General features: G+C 35.4%; 1 protein-coding gene across 4 annotated transcripts in view; it reads right to left on the bottom strand.

Moving 5' to 3' along the window:
• Window positions 1-19,422, bottom strand: part of MMP16 (matrix metallopeptidase 16) — a 318,248-nt gene that overhangs the window by 145,005 nt on the left and 153,821 nt on the right. For all 4 annotated transcript variants that reach the window (XM_086695622.1, XM_086695624.1, XM_086695623.1 and 1 more), the window contains one exon: window positions 5,048-5,352. In XM_086695622.1, coding sequence (XP_086551748.1) covers window positions 5,048-5,352 — 305 coding nt within the window. The remainder of the gene's footprint in view (window positions 1-5,047; window positions 5,353-19,422) is intronic.

Genomic DNA, 19,422 nt, shown 5'->3' with positions numbered 1-19,422 from the left:
TTACTGTGGGACATATTTGTCTAATTAGAATTTTTGTGATAAGTTTGTGTTTACATTGATAGTGCCATTCAAGCTTTATACCATAGTCAAGGAAATAATATGACAATGATGCTCAAAATGAATCTTAACATTTTGCTAGAGTTAAATTTTCCAACTCGTACTCAGGCAATGTATACGTTTCAAAAACCGTATCATTTTAGTAACATTTTCTAATTAGAATTGCTATGCACATATTTTGCTTATCCACTCCATGGGGGTAAAAGCAGCATTATTTTTATTAGGTAGGGGTATGTGTGGGGCATTTTATTTATTTATTTGTTTATTTATTTATTTATTTATTTATAATTATTGTGTAATTTACTTAATGGGCTTTAGCATGAGTTTTTGAAAGGTATCGTGACTATAAGCAAATTGATAGGAAAGTGGATAACAATGAATTAAAGGTTACTGGCAGCCTAAGACACTGTTTATCTCTTTTGAGGTAGACAGAATTCAAATTGCCTTCATTAGCTGAGCAATATGCTGAGGAAAATGAGCTGGGTACTTATCAAGAGACTCTTTCATTTGCATTTTTGCTAAATTATCAAGCTGCTCTGTTTTCTAGGTGCTTAAGAACTGTGAATAGGAAAGAAAGACAATTTTTCAGTTAAGTAAGCTTGGGGGCATTTGAGGGATGGAGTAAAGAAAAGAAAAAGTTTATCAATGAAGATGTCAGAATTGGGCCTTGTATATATGTGATACAAAAAAATAATCTAACAGACAGGATCTGGGACGTACAAATGCATTAATTCTCCGCACATTCACCAGTACCACAGCAAAGCTAGAGGCTGTTCTTTTGATAAATGATCAATACTTCAGCACGACACTACCCTAGCTGTCCTGCTGTTGCTGGTTAAAAGTCTGAATTTCAATTAAGCAGTAAATCTGTATGGTATTACATCTAGAACAGAGAGTCAACTTCTCCCGAATCCCCTAGAATTCTGAAACGCTATTATTTTGTAGTCATTTTCTTTAAGCTCACTCAAAAGAAAAATAATATTTATTTGACCAGTAAAGAAATATTCTCTTCCAAATGAAACACTAAATATTAAATAGTCATTTTGTTTAATAGTATACTTAGGCACAAAAATATTATACTTCTGCAGTAAAAATTAAGAGGCAATCAAATGTATTAATACATAATCTGAGTCAAAAGTCTACTGATGTGATTGCATCCTTAGCTCATATGTTCTGTTTCAATTCTTTCCACATATATATTCCTTGGGAAACCTCTTAAGTCATGCAAAACACAGAAGCATTCATAACAATGATCACACTTAAATCAGAGTAAACATTCTCATTTCTTACGTTATCTCAAATGTCCCTATAGATGTTTTCGTAAAGCTTTTTGCTTATTTTCTTTTTTTATTATTATTTTTAATTAATTTTTTATTTAAATCCCAGTTAGTTAACATATAGTGCAATACTGATTTCAGGAGTAGAATTTAGTGATTCATCACTTACATATAACACCCAGTACTCATCCGAACAAGTGCCTCCTTAATGCCCATTCCCATTTAGCCCATCCCCCTTCCCAACACCCTGCCAGCAACCCTCAGTTTTTTCTCTGTATTTAAGAGTCTCTTATGGTTTACCTCCCTCTCTGTTTTTATCTTATTTTTGCTTCCCTTACCCTATGTTCATCTGTTTTGTTTCTTAAATTCCACATGAGTGAAATCATATATTCGTCTTTCTTTGACTTATTTTGCTTAGCATAATACACTCTAGTTCCATCCACGTTGTTGCAAATGGCAAGATTTCATTCTTTTTTGGTCGCCAAGTAATATTCTAGTGTGTGTGTGTGTGTGTGTGTGTGTGTGTGTGTGTGTGTGTGTGTGAGACACCACATCTTCTTTACCTGTTCACCCATTGATGGACATTTGGGCTCTTTCCAAAATTTAGCTACTGTTGATAGCATTGTTATAAACATTGGGGTGCATGTGCCCCTTTGAATCAGGACTCCTGTATCCTTTGGATAAATACCTAGTAGTGCAATTGCTGTGTTGTGAGATAGTTCTGTTTTTAAGTTTTTGAGGAACCTCCATATTGTTATGTTCTCCAGAGTGGCTATACCAGTTTGCATTCCCACCAGCAGTGCCAAAGTGTTCCCCTTTCTCTGCATCCTCACCAACATCTGTTGTTGCCTGAGTTGTTTGTGTTAGCCATTCTGACAGGTGTGAGGTGGTATCTTATTGTGGTTTTGATTTGTATTTCCCTGATGAGTGATGAGCATCATTTCATGTGTCTGTTAGCCATCTGGATGTCTTTTTTGGAAAAGTGTCTATTCATGTCTTTTGCCTTTCTTCACTAGATTATTTGTTTTTTGGGTGTTGAGTGTGGTAAGTTCTTCATAGATTTTGGATACTAACCCTTTATCAGATATGTCATTTGCAAATATTTCTCCTATTCTGTTGGTTGCCTTTTAGTCTTCTTGATTGTTTCATTTGCTGTGCAGAGGTTTTTTATCTTGGTGAGGTCCCAATAGTTCATTTTTGCTTTTGTTTCCCTTGCCTCCAGAGACATGTCAAGTAAAAAATTGCTATGGCCTAGGTCAAAGAGATTGTTGCCTTACTTATTTTTCTTAGCCTAATTTCTCTGGTTCCATTCACCTTGGATGGACTCTTCTAGGATTTGGGCTTATTGTTTATTTTCAAAAAGTATTTGTTGATGCTTAAAAATACCAGCTAATAGAGGAAGCATCTAAAAAATCTGTGCAGCTTTTTGAGGATTTCAATATTTTAAGAGAAAAATAGGCCATTTGATAGGCACCATCCCCCAAATTAACATGACTTCAGAGCTAGCTAGATTCAAAGTAGCCTTAGCAATTATATCTATTATCAGAATAAAATATAATCTTAGAATTATAATGATTGATATAAAATATAATTTTCTCTGTTTATAATTTTAGAAGAAGTCTTTCCCTGGAAGCAAATGCAGTTTTGCCTCTGTCAGCAAGATTCTACCATTATAAGTGCTATTCTCAGTTATCTGGACTGCAAACATGTATATTAACAATTGACTGGAAGATGCCTGAACTACTCTAGTAGAATGTCGGTGTGATTTTGATAAAAATAAGATAAAAATATTTAATTTTAAATGATTTAAGTATCAAACCAATGTGGGTACTATCACATTACAGATATTTTATTATTGGGTGCTCAGGTATAGACTAAACACGCCTGAACAGAAAGCACCTCTCCTTGCAATGTCCCAGCCCTGCAATACAACATACAGAGTGAAAATAAGCATATGACAATGTTAGAAGCTTCTTTAGCTAATGATCAGTTAGCCAGGAATTAGATGCAGGTCTGCTCAACCTCAAAGTTTTTGGCTTTTCATTCCATGACTATATAGTGAAATCTCCCAACAAACTTGCCATTCATCTCCAAATCAGTTCTTAAAAATGAAGTAATAATTTAATATAGTCAATATACCTATTAAAAACAATGCCAAAGGTCACTTTGTGTAACACTAGATATTTTATTTTCTTTTATAAGACAGGAAGAGTTATTTATCATATTTTCTTTCTTTGAAAATTGATGCTATTGTAAATTTAACTCGCCTTAATTCATGCTATCCATAGTATGTTTGAATCCTGCATGTTCTCAAAATGCAAGGCTGTTACGCTAATCCAGCTAACTAAACATTCTGGTGAACTAACAAAGCTTAATTTGATGGCTGGGCTTAACTCATCAAGAGGGAATTAAGAGTTTTATTAGCTGATTAGCTGCCATTAAAACAATGCATGCTGTATCTTTTTAAATTTTTTTTATGTTTTTTATTTTTTTTTGAGAGAGGGGTGTGGGGAGGGGCAGAGAGAGAGAGGGAGAGGGAGACACAGGACCTGAAGCAGGCTCCAGGTTCTGAGCTGTCAGCACAGAGCCTGACGCGGGGCTCAAACTCACAAACCATGAGATCATGACCTAAGCCGAAGTCGGCACTCAACTGACTGAGCCACCCAGGTGACCCTACATGCTGTATTTTCAACAGCATTCTACTACTGTGAGAAAGAAAAACATTTAAGTTTTGGTTATAAGAATTCCAAGACATGGCTGCTTATGAATCTTATAAATCTAGGATCCTATATGAATATTTTTGAAACATAAAATTAAAGTATGGATTATTGTCTAGGAAGAAACACAGACTTCTTATCTGAAGTAGCTTTCCTTTTAGTTATCAAGTTATTTTAAATTTATTTTTGCATATGAGAATAATTATAAAGATAAGAAAACTGATAGACTTGTTGGAATAGATTTGCAAAAAGTGGTTTTGATAAAAGTAAAGATATAATATAAAAATAATAAATTATGTTGTCATATCATATTGGGAGACCACATATGGATATAGAGATGAAAGACAAGAAGCAACATTTTACAAACTCAAGAGGTGAAACAGAAAAGAGAATAACAGAAAAAAATGGCAGAAACTATGCCACAAATGTCAATTAAGTTAAGTTTCCAATGGAAACAGTGGACTAAAGTGTGGGAAAAAAATAGCAGAGTTTCCTTAAGCTGTTAAGTGACATTTTAGAGAAAACAAAATTCAGTCTGTTTACAGAACACAGTGTAAAGTTCTAATCTCCAAGCAACAGACCATATGAAAAACTAGCATTGTCTAATGACCCATACAAATTCTTATTCTAAAATGTTATTAAAAAGGCTCACATAGTGTTTTATATTTTTAAAAATGAATTTAGAATTGACACCTTAAACACTGGTTAAATTGGGCACCTGGGTGGCTCAGTTGGTTAAGCTACTGACTCTCAATTTCAGCTCAGGTCATTATCTCATGGTTCCTGAGATCATGCCTGGTGACAAGGTCTGTGCTGATAGGTCTCCTCCTACTTGGGATTCTCTTTGCACCACCATTCCGCCCACACCCCCGGCTTGCACTCTCTCTCAAAATAAATAAACATTAAAAAAAGTTTGTAAATCAGTCAATTACTTGGGCATTCCAAAAACAAAAATAAAAAGAGAAATATTTGCAATGAAAAAAGCCACGCACTTACCATCATGATTAGGATTTCCTAGTGTCCATGGCTCATCTGAGTCAAAATGAGTATCTCCCCCAATTCCAGGTCCAGGGAAGTAGGCATGCGCCAAAAACCCTCCCTCTCCATCAAAGGGAGAACTGTCTCCATGAAAACCAGAGGCGAAAATGATGGTTATATCCACATCGCGTTTGCCATTTTCTAATTCACTGTAAGGAACTTCTTCAAATGTCAGAGGAGTCACATTCTGCCACACATCAAAGGCACGGCGAATAGCTTTCCGGGTTTCAGGGTCTCCAACTTTTGGAGTGACGTTCTTTATACTGAAATTTAGAGAAGAGAATAATGAGTATGGCTTTTTAATATATAGTTCAACTTATTACAGATTTCAGTCTATTCAGTTGAGTAAAATACTAGAAAAACAGTCATATTAAATAAGAAAAAAATTAATGAATGTCTCATGTCTTTATAGCTAGATTTCACCACACTGAAGTCATTTAATTCTCAATAATATAGTATCCATCCACCAAGGCGAAAAGTGAGAAGTTCTTCTCTGCAGAATGCTTAACAGGGGAGTAATTAGATCAATCAGTCACTTTGCCTCCTGAACAACAGAAAGGCAGCTTTGCCAAATGACCAAACAGGTGCAACAGTTTCGAGCTGAAATTAAAAATTCAATTTCTTTCTGGCTATCATTACTTTTAAGGGCACATCATGGTGTGCACACATGTTACTTCCAAACAATGTCCTTATGTTATTTTTTATCTACAAACACCAATTCAGCAGATGCAAAGTTATTTCTTAGTTTTTAAAGGAAAGGTTATTACAGTTTCTATTGTTTTCTTATAGTACATTAATTCTTTCTAATTATAAAAAGCAATGTGAAGCACTGGGTGTTGTATGGAAACCAATTTGACAATAAACTTCATATATTGAAAAAAAATAAATAGATATGATAAAAAAAGCTATGTGAGTGAATAGCTTTTTAATACAAATATTTCACAATTATATTAATTTAAAGAAGTAACTTGGACATTATTTTAATTTTTTTGACGTTTATTCACTTTTGATAGAGAGAACAGAGCATGATCTGGGGAGGGGCAGAGAGAGAGGGAGACAGAATCCAAAGCAGACTATAGGCTTTGAGCCATCAGCACAGAGCCCGACATGGGGCTCGAACTCACTGACCACTAGATCATGACCTGAGCAGAAGCTGGATGCTTAACCAACTGAGACACCCAGGCACCCCAGTAACTTGGACATTATTTAGTCTACTTTTCTTGAGTCCAATAACAAATGGATACTTCCATCAACAATCTTACATCCATGAGTCCATATATTTAAGCAAAAAAAAACCTTAATACATAAAAGAGACTATAATATTTAAGTAAATGTTTATTGCAACGCAGTAATAAAAGAGAGCTGAAGGCTAAACATTTACAATGATATAGCAGTAGTAAAATTATGGTGTCTCTATTATATATCATAATATACATAGTACTCAAAGTTATTTTTTTCTACTTTAAGGCTATTTAGCAGCATAGAAAAAAATTAAGATATACTTTCTGGTGGAAAATAATATACAGATTATATTTTTAGCCCACTTGTAGGTATGTCTCAATAATTACAAATGTGAGGCAGATATCATGCTGAAACAATAATAATGGTATTAACTGAGCATTTACTCTGAGCCAGCCAAGCATTTCACAGTATCTGATTTAACGCCCTGAGCAACCCAAAGAGATGGGTGTTTATACCTGTTTTACAAAGAAAGAAGCTAAGATTCAGAAAACTTCAGAGAAAATTTAGAGTGGCAGAGCTGGTGTTTCCACTTAAACATTCTGCTCAAGAATGTACTGTCTTCTATTCTAAGCTGGACCTCACATCTAAGACAAGGTTTTCACTATTTTCTAATACATATTTATATTGACTATTTGATGGTAAATTTCACTGTATTAAAAAAAAATACAAAAAACAAAAACATGAGGAAGCAAACCAGGTGGAAATAGAATGGGACCAGAGAGCATTCCAGACAGGAGATGACAAGTGGAAGGGCTTGAAGCTGGAGACAGTCTTGGAAAGTACCAAGAATGGTGAGGTGGCCACGGCTAGAGAGGAGGCCAGAAGATCAAAGGTTTTGGCCACTGTAAGGAGTTTGGTTTTTGCTCCAAGTGAGAGGGGAAGAAGTGGGACATCATGAGCTAAGTAACATTTGAATTACACTTTTTTTAAGTAAATGATTCAGCATCGTGTCAAAAATCTATTGAAACAGAGCAAGAGTTGAAGCAGGGAGACCCGCTGGAAACTCCTGCAAAACTTCAGGTGAAAGATGGAGGTGAAAGTGGAGGCCAGGGGACTGCAGGTGGAGATTCTGAGAAGTAGATGGATTTGGGACAAATTTTGAGGACACGCATTCCAAGATACACTGATGGCTGGACACAGGCCGTGAAAGAAAAGGAGGTGCCAAGCAAGACGCCATGTTTTCTGAACTGAACCACAGGCCGGATAGAATAAAACAATTCAAGCCTGTTCAGGGAGAATGTTATACAGTATTTTGTTGTTGCCTTACTTGTTTGTTTTAACTTTACATCCCTTCAGTGTGATGATCTGAACTCCATTTTGAGAAAGGGTAAATTTCTAGATTAAGATATGTGGTGCTGCTTCTGTCTGGCTTGTTAGTCTCTAAATTTCCTGCCTGATGGCTGAAGAACGTTCAGATTAATGTCGTAACTCTGAATTTTATCTAAGTTAATTTTCCTAGTAGTCTTCTATCTTATTCCCAACCTACAGGGTCTCAGAAGACCCTCATTAGTGGGGAAGTCTTTTTATGACACATTCTTTGAAAGAACACACTACATATATGGCTACTGTTCTATGTGCCAGAGATACAGCTTTGAAGAAGAGTCTGCTTCAGTGATAAGAGATAAACAAACAAAAAAACCCCCAACAACATCAAAAAGATAATTACAGATGGTAGCAAGTGAAAGTTGAGGAGGTGAGGTCAGGTCAGTAGATAATAAATGCGAATTCAATGACTTGCTTAGCGAGCACACAGTTTCCAGCCACAAGGAATAGTGAGCAGCCCCCACACACTTGGCCAGTTCAAAGAACGGGAGTGCTCTGTGAATTGGCGTAAAATGAACACTCAGGACAGTGGTATGAGATGAAAGAAAACTGGCAGGAAGTGGGTTATATTCTGTGAAAGGAGAAGCAGAGAAGTATCCTGGTATTATTCTAGTTTACAAAGACCACTATGTCTAATGAAAAATGGATAAGAAGACAAGAATGGAAGCAAGGCAACATTTCAGAAGTTCAAGCAAAGGAATACAGAACATTGTACTAGAATGGTAGTCATGGAGATAGGAAGAATTACACTATTTCAGTGAAAGTTCTGAGAGTACTGTTAGTGGGAATTGGTGTTTTATTCAGCGTGTAATGGAGAAATTATTTTGTTTTAAAAAAGAAAAAAAATCATTAGTATGATATGTATATAAGTACATAATGGTTCTGAGAAAAATGAAGCGACATAGTAAAGAATAATAAATGTGAAGTGTCATTTGATTTGTAAACACATCACTGTGTGTCAAAGCTATGCCCTGATTGGCGTCCAAAATATACTGAACCACAATATTTGTGATGCCACTAACAAATACAAGACACATGAGTGCACTTCAAAGAGTTCCGAACAATGCACAAACAAAAAAAAAAAATTTGGAATTTTTATGCCATTGAGATGTAGTTTGTACTTACTAATATGAAATAATAATGAACACAGATATATGATATCAACAATAATAAGACGGTCATTCTTAGTAGTTCTAACGATGCTCAAAATTATTAAGATACATATTTGCAAAACAAAAAATGCTATAAAATGAAGGTTATGCTTGAAAAACTTAATAAAGCTAATTTAATTTTAAAATGTTTTTACTTTGCTTTTCTGTGAATAGAATAGTTATAATGAACATACTTTTTTGTTTTTTTGGTCTTTTTAAATATTTATTTTGAGAGAGAGAGAGAGAGAAAGAAAGAGAGAGAGAGAATGTGTGTGTGTGTGTGTGTGTGTGTGTGTGTGTGCACAAGTCAGGGAAGGGCAGAGACAGAGGAAGAGAGAGAATCCCAAGCAGTCTCTGCACTATCAAAACAGGGCCCTATGTGGAGCTCCAACTCAGGAACTGTGAACTCACGACCTAATCTCAAGTCAGAGACTTAACCGACTGAGCCACCCAGGCGCCCCGAACATATTTTTCATTCTAATAAGACAACTGATTTCATTTTTTGGAAGGCTTTATCAGTTTTTTTCATTATGCCATTTCACTGATTCTTTTAAACTTTCATGTTGCTAAATTTTGAAACTTTTACCTAAAAAAATTAATAAATGTTATCTTTAATGACCATGCCTTATAAAATACTATAATAAAACTGATCAAATGGGCATTTTTTCACCTCTTTATTCATCAGAACAATTGGTAGTGAAACATGTCAATTGACTTATAAGATAACTGTGTCAAGTCAGGATTCCCTAGCTTTAACTGCACTGAATCCATGCCAATTCATTTAATAACAATTCTACATACTAATCATGGAGTACTTCCCTTCAGTGTTTTCATAGAGTAATAAATCTTTTCCAAAGTTAGAGCATCATTTTATCTCTAATATGAAAATAAGAAAAAAAACCTATATATTTTGGTATTTGTATTGTGTATTAAAAGAAACTTGTACTCTGCCTTATATTTCTCAATAGAAACATAAATCTTACAATGATAAGTCAGATGTTAAGTTCACTATATTTCCTTTAGGATAATTTTTTTAAAAGTGTGAGAATTTGATATTCAGAGAAATAGCAAATTTTGAGAAAATGAGGTCTTTACTAACAAAACCCTACTGAAAAATATATGTGTGTTTTCTTTATTGATAACACTGTAGGAATTATTTTGCTTCATTAGTTCTATAAAATAGATAAATGTAAACTGTAAAAATATAAAACATTTGTTCTTTTGAATAGATGTTATAAGAAATGTGAAACAAAGCCCTTGCGAAAGGTTTTTGCCTTTCAAATGAAGTAAACTCTGTAATTAGTTACTTGAGTGACACAGTAAATATTACCCAGTGCCTAAAGATTACCATGTAAAGTCAGGATTATCCAGTTGTTTTTTTTGTAACGTTTATTTATTTTTGAGACTGAGAGAGACAAAGCATGAATGGGGGAGGGGCAGAGAGAGAGAGGGAGACACAGAATCCGAAACAGGTTCCAGGCTCTGAGCTGTCAGCACAGAGATTTATGCAGGGCTCGAACTCACCGACCATAAGATCCTGACCTGAGCCGAAGTCAGCGCTTAACTGACTGAGCCACCCACAGGCTCCTCAAGGATTCTCTAGTTTTAACATCACTAGATCCATACCAATTTAATTAATAACAACTCTACATATTAGTAATTATTTCCCCTTTAAATTTTGAGAGTGATAAACCTTTTTCAAATTTAGGGTAATGTTTTATCTCTAATTTTGAAATAAATAAAACTGAATACTTCAGCATCTCGTTAAGTTACAGAAGTTGTGTGTGTGTGTGTGTGTGTGTGTGTGTGTGTGTGTGTACTTATGTCAAAATTATTTTTATATGGACAAAGCTAAATAGCCTTTAGTCAATTCAACAGACAAAAATTAGTTGGTCAGAAAAGCACACTAACATTCATACTAACATTTTACGAAAAACGATTAGCAACTAAATGGAATGTATTGTAACTGAGAAAGTAGACAATTGCTAGGAGTATAACAGAGTAAAAATAATCAACATAATTGACATAGTTAAATCATTGTCAGATCCATATCCAGAATGTATTATGATATTCTATCAAGAGAGAACTAAATAGACTAATTTACTTTCATTCATATAATGTTTGTATCTTGATGCAGCTTTACTTTAAGTAGAAGAAATGGTTAGAGAATAGAGACTGAATATGGAGTCTCTCCCTCTAGAAAAGCTTACATTAAATATTTTGCTATTTCCCAAGACGCTAGTTTCTCAGGCAAGGCAGACTAAAGTACATATTACTTCGGGTTTTATTAAATAGTGTCTGTTACACAGCCTGTCGTGTATCCTCTAGACACACAACCTGAATTCTCTATGCAGTCAAGAGCATCATCAAATTCAGTGACCTCATTGGGTTTAAAGAGAATAATGACAAATGTTTCTGGGGAGGAACTGATTATTGCTCAAAACTTTTAGGTTTCTTTTTTCTGCATATATTATTAAAGTAAAACAATAACTTCCAGTGTGTAACTTCAGGAGTCACAAAAACATTTATTTAAAATCAAGGTTAACTAAGGGAGAAAATACAAAGAGAGTCAACACTAATTAATATAACATAATAGTATCACATTAATTATTATGAATCCTTGTTAGTATAACACAATTTAAAAAACAGCTGGATCTGGCAGTTTAAGTACCTACTCCTGGGACACTTACTACATAAAATATTATTTTGGAGTTTAGATTTTATAAAGAAAAAGAATTTAGGCTAAGCATATATTATACCATATTTAATAAACTTGGGAAATAAAGCTATATTGATAAAAAATAAGGTTATTCATTAAATTCCTACTATTGTTTCGAATAAAACACACAATTCATTAATTTATTCAACAACTATGTAATGAGAGCATTATACACAGCAGCCACTCTAGGTTCTGGGGAGCATAACATGGATATGGTCTCTGATGTAATAAATGCTGTAAGGTCTTGATGTCACATAAAATATACTATTTTGCAATTATTCACTTAAATACCTGTCTCCCACATTCAACTATGTGTTCCATGAGAGCGGGGGTCTTACTTAACTCATCTATTGCCAGTGCTGTCACATAATGCTGCTCAATAACCACTCATTGAATGAACAACACCTAATTACCCAAGAAGCAAAATGTGCCAAAAGAAAATTGATCATAAAGATGCAAGTAAGACATGAATGGCCACCAGTATTTATATAACAATTATTACCAGCATGTAAATTATGCATCAGCCAAAGTTACACAGACCTCTAAGAATACTTATGTGATCTTCTGGTACGATCTCAGAAGTTCCCATTTCTAGGTATCCTGCACTGAGGTCATTAAAGTGGAAAGCCTGGGAGCCTAGACATTCCCTTTAAGTGGAGTAATTATAGAAGGCTGTTTCCAATTCCACATTTTAAAGATAGGAAGAGATTTTAAAGTTATATAATCTAACTTTCCAACCATTCCACAAATGGTCTCAAATTTCCCTGACAAGTGAATAAGTTGTTTGGTTTATATGCTTCTGATGATGAAGACTTAGGTTGAATGATTTAATTTTCCAACAGCTCAAAATATTAGGTTCTTCCGAAAGCCTTTAAGTATTTGAAAATAACTGGAATTTTCTCCTTTAAATAATTTTTTCCATCATGTTGAGAATCCTTGGCTCTAATATTGAGCTCTTTCTCATGCAGCCTGTTTTCAAGATCTCTTAGCATTTTGATTTCCTTTTTAAAGGTGTACTTTAATTTGCCAAGAAGCAGCTGGAAATGTGGTGGACCAAAGAGAAAAAGGATACATCAGGTAAAGGTTGGCCAGCAAAGCAAAGAGAAAAATTGGCATCATCACTGCTTTGGACACTTTGCTTTCTATCAATCTAATCTGTTCATTTCAATTCTTTTTTGAGCCATATGATGCTGTCGGCTCATAACGAGTTTGCCATCAAATAAAACCTACTTCAACCACCCCCACTCCAACTGCTGGCTGCATTCTGCAAGGGCACATTTCAACTATCCTTTTAAAGAGTAATTTTTTTCCCTTAATAGAATATCTTGTATTTATTTTTCTAAATATAGGAATAAAAGTAGTAGTAAATGTTTATACGGTACTTACTTTACACAAGGCAACTTAACACCCTACATATACTAACTTTAAATTTTTTTTTTAATTTTTTTTTTTTTCAACGTTTATTGGGACAGAGAGAGACAGAGCATGAACGGGGGAGGGGCAGAGAGAGAGGGAGACACAGAATCGGAAACAGGCTCCAGGCTCCGAGCCATCAGCCCAGAGCCCGACGCGGGGCTCGAACTCACGGACCGCGAGATCGTGACCTGGCTGAAGTCGGACGCCTAACCGACTGCGCCACCCAGGCGCCCCTAACTTTAAATTTTAAAATCCTTAGCTCTCACCCTCAACTTTCTGTAATTCTATTAGAATACTCTCAACAATTTCTGTTGTCTGGTGAATTAAAACAAGTTAAGATGGAGCGCCAGGCTGGCTTAGTCAGTTGAGCAACTGACTCTTGGATTTCAGCTCAGGTCATGATCTCACTGTTTGTGAGTTTGAGCCCTGAGTCGGACTCTACACTGACAGCGTGGAGCCTGCTTGGGATTCTCTCTCTCTCACTCTCTCTCTCTGTCTCTCCATTGCTCACTCATGTGCATGCACTCTCTCTTCATCAAAATAAATAAACTTAAAAAAAAAGTTAAGATGATAGTTGGCATTTCCTAAGCACTATGTTTCAAGCACTGTCCTGAAGTGGGTTCTTTTGTTTGTTTGTCTGTTTTTTTGGGAGTTTTCCCCACCATCATCTGACTTAATTATCTCCTAGGTTTTATGAGGTCGGTAGTGTTACAATACTCATTTTGCACACAGGGAGAATGAAACTTAGAAGGTAAAGTAGTTTGACCCTGGTCTTACAGGTAGCAAGTATCAGAGCCAGGATTCAAATCTAGATCTTTCTTACTCCAAAATAGAACTCATAACCACATGATGAGTTTATCAATAACCTAGAAGTTTACAGGGATAGACACATAATTATTTTAGTATTCAAAACTGGCTGACACAGTTGTCAGTATAGGGACATAGCATAAACGGAATTATGATTAGTTCTTAACATGATGGCTCTTAAGTTTCTTTCTTTCTTTCTTTCTTAAACGAATGGTGTAAGTCAGTACCTAAGTACGCACAGACAGTAAACAGGTACACTGTTAAGTTTGGAAATGAGATGAGAAAAAGGACACTACTTGAAATGAAAGCAGTAAATATCAGTAGGCAGAGTTGTGTGTTTTGTAGTTCTAAAGTTGATTATGCACATTAATCCAATTAATATTTACTAATTTTATATGGTCTGGGGTAAGAATCTTATTTCATTGTTTTCCATATGGATAACAACTTATTACAGAAAAACTTAACAAGTAAAATAGCCCGTTCTTTCCCTAATGATCTACAAGGTCTTCTCTGACATAAATAAATTGAAGCCACAACCCCCAATTATATTTATAGATAGGCCTTTAAAGAGGTAATTAAGGTTAAATGAAGTCACAAGATGGGGTCCTAATTTGGTTTGACTGACATCCTTATAAGAAAAGAAAAACAAAAAACAAAACAAAACAAAAAAATAGCAGAAATCTCCTTGTCTCTCCACACATGCACAGGAGAGGTAAGAGGAGGACACAATGAGAAGGTGGCTGTCTGAAAGCCAGAAAGAGAAACTTCACCAAAAACTAACCTCGACAGCATGTTAATCTTGGACTTCCAGGCTCCAGATTTGGGGAAATTAAATTTCTGTTGCTTAAACTATCCAGGCTGTGGTATTTTGTGATGGCAGCCTGAGCAGACTAACACAGATTTAATGGACCAACTCCTTTGAAAGACACAATCTGTAAAAACTTACACAAAGAAAAACAGATAATCTGAACAGGACTACATCTATTAAGCAGATTTAATAAAAAAAATTAATAACCTTAAAAACATGAAAAAAAAGAACGAGACCCAAATGGTTGTATTGGGTCTATTAAACATTTCGTTAGAAGTCATACCAATTCTCTACAATCTCTTCCAGAAAACTGAAGTAGAGAAACACTTTCTAACCCATTCCATGAGGCTAGTACTCATGGAATTAAGTAACCCAGATAAAGACTTTACAAGACAGAAAAACTACATATCAGTGTTACTCATGAACATACATGTAGAAATCCTCAACAAAAAATTTAGCAAATAAAATCCAACAATGTGTAAGAAGAATTATTCACTACGACAAAGTGGGATTTACCCTACAGGCATGAGAAGCTGGTTCCACTGAAAATCACTTAATGTAATCCTTCATATTAAAAGGCTAAAGAAAAATCATATGATCATATCAATAGGTGCAGAAAAAGCAAAGAAAAGCAGTTCATAAAATCCAACACTCATTCATAATAAAAACTTCCAGCAAACTAGGAATAGAGGGAACTTCTTCAATTTGATAAACATCTAGAAAAAAGCTTACAGCTAACATCATACTTACTGATGAGGAACTAGATGCTTTTCTCCTAAAGACTGGGGAAAAGGCAATCATGTTTGCCTTCAGCACTCCTTGTCAACATTAGACTGACAGTCTCAGTTTTAAGACAAGAAAAGGAAATAAAAGACACACCGATTGGGAAGGAAAAATATAACTCTTTTCTTTCAGGTGATATTATTCTCTGTATAAAATATCAAAGAATTAACAAAGTAATCCTGGACTAATGAGTGATTATAGCAAAACTGGAAGATACAAAGCTAGTATACAAAAGTCAATTGTTTTCCTATATATCAGTTACAAACATTTGGAATTTGGAATTAAAAACACAATATCATAAACAGTACCAAAAATAAAAGGAATATTTAGGACTAAATCTATTAAGATATATGACTATGGTCTGAGTATTTATCTCCCCCTATAATTCATATATTAAAATCCTAACCCCCAAAAATGATGGTAATAGAAGATGAGGCCTTTGGGAGGTGCTTGAGGTCATGAGGGTGGTGCCTTCACAAATGGGATCAGTATCCCACAGAGATCTTAGCCCTTTTGCCATGTGAAGATACATGCGAAGTCTGTGACTCACCAAACCATACTGACTCCATGATCTCAGACTTCCAGTCTCCAGAACTGTGAGCTGTAATTTTCTGCTGCTTATAAGCCACTCAATCTATGGTATGTTGTTATAGCCTCTCACTTGGACTACAGTTTATGCCTAAGATCTATATGAGTAAAAGTAAAAACAAACAAACAAACAAAAACCTAACTGGGATTAAAGAAATCAAAGACCTAAATAAATGATGAGAGTTTCATGTTCATGAATATTAAGACTCGATGGTGTTAACATATTAGTTCTTCCCAAATGATCTGTAGATTCAACACCATCACAATCAAAATCCTACCAATTTCTTTTGAAGGAACGGGCAAACTAATTCTAAACTTTGTATGGAAGAGTAAGAGACCCTGAAAACACAAAACTGAAGAAGAATAAAGTCAGAAAACTGGCACTATCTGATATCAAGACTTAGTATAAAACTTCAGTAATCAAGACAGTGTGATATTGGTTTACAAATAAAAAGAAAGGACAGTGAAACAGAATAAAGAGCCTAGAAATTGACCCACACATATAAGTCAACTGATCTTTGGCAAAGAGCAAAGGCAATGAAGAAAAAAATGGTCTTTTCATCAAACGGTGCTGGAACTGAACTTCCACATGCAAATAAAGTGAATCTAGACACTGACTTTACACTTTTAATAAAAACTAACTCAAAATTGATCATAGACCTAATTGAAAATGGAAAATTATTAAACTTTTAGAAGATAACATAGAAGGAAAACTAAGTGATCCTGGGTTTAGAAATTTTATTTATTTATTTATTTAGTTAGTTAGTTTTTATTTGTTTTTGAGAGACAGAGAGAGAGAGAGAGAGAGACAGAGTGTGAGTGGGGGAGGGGCAGAGAGAGAGGGAGACACAGAATCTGAAGCAGGTTCCAGGCTCTGAGCTGTCAGCACAGCCCGACGCAGGGCTCAAACTCACAGACTAGGAGATCGTGACCTGAACCACAGTCAGATGCTTAATCAACTGAGCCACCCAGGTTCCCCTGGAAATGATATTTCTGATACAACACCAAAAGCACAATAAAAGAAAAAAAAATAATTGATAAATTGGACTTTATTAAAATTAAAACTTTGCTCTGCAAAAGACACTGTAAAAAGAATAAGAAGACAAGTCACAGACTAGGAGAACATACTGGAAAACATATCTGATAAAAGACTTGTATCTAAAATATATAAAGAACTCTTTATAAAAAAAGCTCTTAAAACAGCAACTCAATTAAAAGTTAGTCAAAACAGGGCGTCTAGGTGGTTCAGTCGGTTGGGCTTCTGACTTCGGTTCAGGTCATGACCTCGTGGTCTGTGAGTTCGTGCTCTGTGTTGGGCTCTGTGCTGAGAGCTCGGAGCCTGCTTCAGATTCTCTGTGTCCCCCTAACTCTGCCCCTCCCCCACTGATGCTCTGTCTCTCTCAAAAATAAATAAATATTAAAAAGATTAAAAAAAAAAAACAAAAACATTAGTCGAAAGATCCAAACAGACATCTCACCAAAGAAGATGTACAGATGGCAAATAGCATATGAAAATATAATCAGTATAACGTATCATTAGGGAATTGCAAATTAAAACAGTGATCAGATCCCACTACACATCTATTAGAATGGTTACAATCCAAAATACTGACAACACTAAATGCTGGTGAGGTTGGAGAGCAACAGGAACTTTAAATAATTACCGGGAGTAATGCCAAGGATAAGGACAGTTCGGCAGTTTCTTACAAAACTAACTATGGTCTCACCATATGATCAGCGATTATACTCCTGGGTACTTATCCAAATGAATTGAAAATCTTTGCCCACATAGAAACATGCCCATGAATTTTTATACCATCCTTATTCATAACTGCTCCAAACTGTATGCAACCAATAAGGCTCCAATAGGTGAATGGGTAGACACACAGTGGCCCATACATACACAGAATATTACTCAGTAAAGAAAGAAATGAGCCATCAAGGCATGCAACAAGATGGAGGAACCTTAAATGCACATCGCTAAGTGCAAGAAGGCAGTTTGAAATGGCTATATACGTATGGTATGGTTCCAACTCTATGACACTCCAGAAAAGCAAAATTACAAAGAAATTAGAATGATCAGTAGTTTCTGGGGGTTATGGAGGAGAAGAGGGATGATGAAGTATAACACAATATTTTTAGAATACAATATAATAGAATAAAACTATTCTGATGATACTGTAATGCTGCTTGACATCATGCATTTGTCAAACCCATAAAACTACAGCACAAAGAGTGCACCCTATTGTAAGTGTGCACTTTAGTTAGAATTAACATACCAACACTGGCACAGCTATTGTATCAAACAGATCCCACTAATGCAAGATCTTAATAGAAGGAGAGACTATGAGTGTTTACATGAGGTGGTGGTGGGCAATGTAGTATATGGGAACTACTTGTATTATCTGCTCAACGTTTTTGTAAACCTAAAATTTATCTAAACATGAAATGTATTATTTTTTAAGTTAACCATATTCTTTAGGTATTTCTGAAAATTGTCTAGGGTTTATTCAGTGCTTTCTATATAGGAACTGATATAAACTATAACAATAGTTTTATTTCTTTACAAATTCTTGTATCTTTTATTTCATTACAACTTTAAGTAGCTGTGCAATGTTGTTAGATGCAGAGGTAGCAGGTATTTCTGTTGTTGTTGTCCTTTAAGGAACTCTTCTAACACTTCACATTTACTACATGGGCTTGACTTAAGACTGCTTCCTCCTTGATTTCTCTTATCTGCAGAAGTAACTGGAATAGGTTGCACAAAATTCTAGGAGCATGCTATCTGGGAGGATTAGTGAAAGAATATAAAATAACACTGAAAAGTGTTCTCAAAATAACTAAAATAAGTTCAAATGGCACAAACCAGATGTATCGGTAGAAAATCTATATACTGAGGCTTAAATTTTATCTTTAAGTGCACGAGAAGGGTTATTTCAACGTTTTTTTTCTTTTCTTTTATTTTTTTTATTTTTGGGACAGAGAGAGACAGAGCATGAACGGGGGAGGGGCAGAGAGAGAGAGAGAGACACACAGAATCGGAAACAGGCTCCAGGCTCTGAGCCATCAGCCCAGAGCCTGACGCGGGGCTCGAACTCACGGACCGTGAGATCGTGACCTGGCTGAAGTCGGACGCTTAACTGACTGCGCCACCCAGGCGCCCCTCGAGAAGGGTTATTTATACAAAGAATGAGAATTATAAATTTCTTTCTTTTATTCATGTAACTCCTGGCATCCTACCCTCCCCTTGAAGTGTCCTGCCCTTCCTTGCCCTTTAGTCTAACAAGTTCTTTCTCTTCCTGTGGTGGTTAGCTGAAAGGCCATTTCTTTAGGAAGACCTTTCCTGGTTTTCTAGAATGGGTTAGACGGCCCTGTTTTTGTAAGTTTCTCTTCCTTCCCTTTCATAACAGGCATCACATTTATATGATTGATGAACTTATCCACAGGACTGCAAATTCCAAAAGAACGAATGGAGACCCGTGTTCTACTTATTTCT

The sequence above is a fragment of the Puma concolor genome, chromosome F2 (genome assembly GCF_028749965.1).
Source record: "Puma concolor isolate L17-30 chromosome F2, mPumCon1.1.hap2, whole genome shotgun sequence".
NCBI lineage: Eukaryota > Metazoa > Chordata > Mammalia > Carnivora > Felidae > Puma > Puma concolor.
Note: the sequence above shows the minus strand (reverse complement) of the source record. Positions and strands in the feature narration are given on the sequence as shown.